The 6,000-nt window shown below is 39.9% G+C and overlaps 1 protein-coding gene across 1 annotated transcript in view; it reads left to right on the top strand.

The window, feature by feature from the left end:
- The first annotated feature begins 822 nt into the window (after nt 1-822).
- ccdc146 (coiled-coil domain containing 146) overlaps nt 823-6,000 on the top strand; it is a 60,683-nt gene continuing 55,505 nt past the window's right edge. The window contains exon 1 of the mRNA XM_061030423.1: nt 823-949. Within this exon, the coding sequence (XP_060886406.1) occupies nt 823-949 (127 nt within the window). The remainder of the gene's footprint in view (nt 950-6,000) is intronic.

Here is a 6,000-nt window from a genome sequence, read left to right as displayed (position 1 = left end):
TCTTGTCTCTCCAAAGTTTATCTCTATGTTTAAAGGCTGCATGAGTATATGTAGTCCTTTCATAATTTGGATCAGAAGTTTTGCAAACTTTTGGTGTGTTTCTTTAGTCTACTTAGTCTACCTACTGTCACCATCTCCTGTACTTTTCCATAGTTTCTTCTATCTATAAAAAAATCACTGTGCGCTTTGATTTTCCTCCATTTTACACACAAAATCTCTTCTCTAAGTCTGTGGTGTTTTTACATCTCTGTTGCCCAAACAACTCTGTGTGATTCATCTGTGCTGCAGAACTGAAATGAAAGAACACAAAGTCAGTAAGACCAGGTGTCACCATAATTACAGATCATGTCGTAACATAATGCATGTGTTGGCCTGCTAATAACAGTTCAAATGTAGATCCTGCACTTTCCTGTTTTCGTATATATATGTGTCACTGCCCTCAGGAGCCCAAATAATTTATTGTCGAGTTAATCTAAAATCCCATGCTGTAGAAGCACCAGAATGTTCTAGAGATCTGAGGCCTGTTTTGTTTGAGTAAATCTTGTCTTTTGTAAGATAGTACACATAATCATCTGCATATATAAAACGCTTTTCTACGAGATCACAAAAGAAGCAATGCTCTAGTTTTGTATTTGTGTTTAGTATTCTAAATTAGAAAGTGTTTTGATTGTAGATGCTTTAAGTACTGTCTGAATTATTTTAGATGCAAATTGTTACACTAAGATGGAACAAGTTTTGAAGTGATGCTTGATTCATACAGAGTAAATCCTGTTTACACAGCTGTCAGATGTAAGAGGAAGTGGATGAGTAGATGTGATCCTGATGGAACTGACAGTCCCATGGGAAGGTGGCTGGGAGGAGGCCTCCGAGAGGAAAGCCACCAAGTACTGTGACCTGGTCCAGCTGTGCAGGGATAAAAGGGTGGCAGGCCTGGCTATTCCCAGTGGAAGTTGGCTGCAGGGGTTTCCCCGAGCAGTCTGCGTGGTAACAGCCCTAGAAATAGTAGGAAGGGAGAGGAAGGCAGCTCCTCACAGGTTGGGGGAGGCAGCAGAGAGAGCCTCCTGATGGCTTTGATTCAGGCGGGAGGAGATGAGCTGCAAACCAGGAGAAGATGGGCAGAAACTGGCCATCGCTGCAAAACCACCAACTGGAGGATTTTGAGGTTTAGGGTCGAAACATCAAGTTTGTCACCGCCTGACGACATCTCCAGGTTGAAAGCTGCAGTCACGAGTCACTTTGAGATACAGGACACTTAAAGAAAGGAACTTTCTCTGGACTCATTTTCTTTTGCTGCTTTATAAAAACCATTGGCGTGGGCATAACACTTGGAGGTTTTTCATCTGTTTAACTGCATGTTTCTGTAATTGGATCTTTTATAGAGGTTCTATCTTTCTCTCTTTAGCTGCAATCTGTGATTTAATAGGATGGCAGCACCATAAACCCTCGACCGCTAATAGAGGCTGTGGTGTGTCACAGTGCTCTGATGGCGTGCCAGTCTGTGGGACATTTATTTTTGTCGCTAGCTGTTTATAGCGGCTATAACACAAAGTGGCGCGCACACACACACACACACACACAATCTCACATTGTGATGCTTTTATAGTGACCTTACCTAACCTTAGAACCAATGATGAAGAAATTCAATGTTTCTTTTAGTTGCCTTACCATACCTAACTCATGAGAACTCTTAAGAATTAAGAATATTTGTAAAATGAATGTAATCATCAATAAATCAAAATGAGTGTTCTGTTTAAAACAAGGATACTTTTAAGGGCATTCTGACATAATAAAAGAGTGCTGCAGAAGCCTTTGAAACATCAAGTTTATGTGATCTTAACACTCTACAAATCGTTCATCGCTGCAGTTCAAGTGAATAAGCTTTATTTATAGTTGTTTAAAACTACTAGAAATAACTTAAGACCGACTGTTTTGTCAAACTGTGACTGTGCGAGTCAGATGACTGATCTCATTTTCTGTAAGAACATCCAGACGAAGCCAATGTGAAGCTTGAGCTCATTCCACAGAAAGCATATTAACGATTACTGCACAAGATCCTCCCCGGGATCCTGAAGTCCTCTTTTTACTCTTTGGCTTTTTGTATCCAAACATCTAGCAAAACGTCATCCTTTAACCATCCATCTCTTTGCTTTACTCCTTTTCCTTGATCCAAAGTTTCCAGTTGCACAGTAGGCCGTGTCGCTTGACTCAACTTTTAGTCAGTCTTATCCAAAGCCAATGTTTTTCATCAAGATTCTCTTGTTTTACAAAGTGCTACATGTTTCAGTCAGGCCTGGCTGTGTTTTTAGATTTAGGCAAAACCAGAACCCGCATCAGTTTATTGCTCAAGTACGTGGGCACATACAGGGAATTTGACTCATCATTTTTACAGAACTCTCATGCACAGACAAACAAATGTATGCACTTACAACAAGGACAAAGCCAAAAAGAAGGGGCACCAAACTACAACAAGATATTTAAGCAAGCACATACATTCCAGAAAATCTCTGGACAATAAGGTAGAGACTGCGTCTGTACTTGCTCTTTCATACATCAACTTTTGACGCTTCCAAGGAAAGTTCCAGACATTGCCCAGACACATGAATCTCACAGGGGGAAATACGTTCTAATGGGTTTAGTTAGCGACTGGTTTTAAATGTATATTACTGCAACCTAAATAAAATCCTGTCCAATCAAAGGATAGAAAATGGGCAACTCGGGTGCTGGTAGCATAGCGGTTAGTGTGCGCGCTCCATGTACTGAGACTATAGTACTCAAAGCGGGCGGCCCGGGTTCGAATCGGACCTGTGGTTCTTTTCCCGCATGTCATTCCCCACTTTCTCTCCCCCTGATTTCCAACTCTATCCACTATCCTATCTGTACTATAAAGACACAAAGCCCCCCCCCCCCAAAAAAATAAAATAAAATAAAATATATATATTAAAAAAAGAAAACAGGCCACTAAGCTGAGTAGTAAGAATACAATCTTTCAAACTCTGCAGAATGGTGTAGCCCCGCCCACTCATTGATTAAAGCACTGGCGCTTTGATGCACTAAAAATGTAAAGTGATATATTCTGGGTTAAGAGTGTAACTTCTTCATATTTTTGTTATACCAGAGTTGGCTCAGAGTTGTTAAATGTGACTATTTTCTGGCGGCTTGAGTTGTAGTTTTTTGTTATTGCGGTTTTCTATTTCCTGAAGCAACAAACAAGATATGTCAAGTTGCCCTTCATTATATTATGTGCAAAACAAGGCAGTTAAGAACTCCACTCCAACAAACTTTGCAGAGCCTTGGGAATGACCATTTGGAGGAGAGAAAGACCTGTTTAGTTAACCCGTACACATGCAGCTGTCCGCCCCCTCCACAGTCTTCTTCTCTCTTCTTCCTCAAGTCAGGAATTTCACATATCAGCCCCCCTGCTTGAAGGCCTCTGACAGCATCTCCAGATTGTGTAGCCGCAGAGTTCTATCTTCTTTCCCCACACAGGGACTCTTGTCTAACATGAGTTTTTTATTCTTCCTTCTGAACCCGTTGAGATTACATTGGAACATCTTTTCAATTCTGAATGAGTTTTTCTGTACTTTTTCTCCAGATGTGACTGCTGAAGATGACTTCAGTTGAATGTAACAGCAGCTCCTCCTGCTTCTCCTCCTCAGCTTGATCTACAGTCATGGCTGCTCCTCATCCTGAGTTTCAGCACTGCTGTCAGTGCTGTTCCTCTGGTCCTGCTGCTTTCTTTCTTTTATTTAAAACACATAAGCTCCCACAAGGTCTCTGAAAACCATTTCCTTTGTTTGTTCAGGCGCTCAGGAAAAAACACAACCCTTATACAGAGTAATCTCTTATTGGACCGTCTGCTTTCAAGCACTGATAGTCAGCAGTGTGGTAACGGCATGTATCTGTTTATGTGTGTGTCTGAATGCGAGTAATGAGTGACAGCATCTCATTCTTCAAAAAAATAAGGATGCATTTCAACATCAACTGCAGAAAAACAAAGATATTAAGATGAACTGCAAGTTTTGGGTTACTTGCGCACCAGCAGCTGTAACACTATTTCAAATGGCAAAAAACAGCAGAGTCCTTGCCAGAATTTAACTTCGGTGATGTTGACATATCTAGTAGAGTAATCATTCCCTTAAAACAGCTGCCAGGATGAAAGTCTACAAAAGATAGACAGCTTTATGTATATTCAATGTGGCTGGGTGCGTAATGCTGATGATCAAAATGAAGAGCAAGAAATTCTTCAACATCGTATTAAAGTTGAATGCTTATTAGCTAACAGCAGCTTCTTTAGTATCACTGTCAGTCAGTGCTCATTGGCAGTAATGTTATTTAAATGTTGATCAAGTTAACATTATATGTTATGGCAGGATTAAGGGAAGTTTTTTTTTTTGCATCCTCTTCGCTCAGTGCATCCAATTTAACATCTTTCACCAGTAGGTGGGACTGATTCCTGCAAAATGGGCTAAATTGTACTTCAGTGCAGTAACTGTTGTGGATTCCAAAGATGTTTGTTTACCTATACTGTTAAACGAATCTACCATTAATTGTATTTTCAGTCAGAGAGGTCAACATATTTACTTGCCACTTTATCTTCGATCTGTCCTATTTTGTCAGACCGCATGAGTCCAACTACACCTCATCCTCCGCTACTCTTGGTTATTTTCTGTATGAGGCTTGTGGTGGAAAGACAAACCAGCATATAGACAGGAAATATGTATTTTGGTCAGAAAAATGTCAACCTTTTTTCAGCTACATCAAATAAAGCACAGAAAGCAGCTTAGCCTGAGATGATATCAACTCAACATTTCCTGCTTGGCACTAACATGATATCCACTTGTAGAAGGTTGCAACCTATAAATTGACCAAAAGTCTCTTCTTTTTTTTTTTAAATACAAGCAAAACAATTAAAGAGAACCATACTATACACTCTTGATATTTTAAGAGAATCTGCACATAAGAAAACGTTTTACACAGATTAAAGACATTTTTAAGAGTTTTAAGAGTTACTAAATCAGGGCACCGGTAGCCTTGCTGTAAGTATGCTGACCTGTATCCTGTCCAATCCAAGGGTAGAAAATGGGCAACTCGGGTGCTGGTAGCATAGCGGTTAGTGTGCACGCCCCATGTACTGAGACTATAGTCCTCGAGAGTGGGCAGCCCAAGTTCGAATCCGACCTGTAGCTCCTTTCCCACATGCCTTTACCTACTCTCTCTCCCCCTGGTTTCTGACTCTGTCCACTGTCCTATCTCTAAAATAAAGCCCCCCAAAATAAATCTTGTTAAACAAAAAGTGTTACTAAGTAAATATATTTTTTTCAGACTCATATACTCCGAGAAGTCACTTAAATCCTTGTCTCTTGCGATTGTTTACAGAGATGAACATATTTTAATTTAACCAGTATTAAGCAGTACACTCAAGAACATTGACCACAGAAAAAAAACAATTAAAATAATTGAAGAACTGAGATGGAACTTACAGGCTTATAATGTTTATTAATCCTTCAGGAAATAAGTGTGATGCATGGTATATTTCAAAATGTAATAACATGTTAAATATAAATGATAAGTTATGCATTAAAAATGTTGACATGTCACATTTATTTTGCAGACTGAATCACATAACGGTACCTACATTTGTCTCTGTACTGCTATTGTATTCAGAAAGTGTATTCGAAGGGATCCCACATACTTCTTCACAACTAATATGCTCAAATGATTCCAGACATGCTTGTTAGTCATGTGTGCTGTTTTGCATAGCTATGACATGCTCAAACACTGGCATACATCCCACCCACCTGAAAGAAGGGTCAAAGGTCACCAACAGAGCCTTGTAGCTGACCCTGAGGCTGCATATTTACTCCCTGATCTCAGTATCTTTGCTCCTATTTGCTCACCTTCACTCAACAGCTGAGCTTTCTTGACTTTTTAGTAAAATGGATGTCACATTAGCAGCTTATTTCCAATTCCATTTGCCCTTTTTCGTTTGTCCTTGTTGGT

Source organism: Labrus mixtus, chromosome 22 (assembly GCF_963584025.1).
Source record: "Labrus mixtus chromosome 22, fLabMix1.1, whole genome shotgun sequence".
Classification (NCBI taxonomy): domain Eukaryota; kingdom Metazoa; phylum Chordata; class Actinopteri; order Labriformes; family Labridae; genus Labrus; species Labrus mixtus.
The sequence above is the reverse complement of the archived record's forward strand: the minus strand, read 5'-3'. Positions and strand labels throughout refer to the sequence as shown.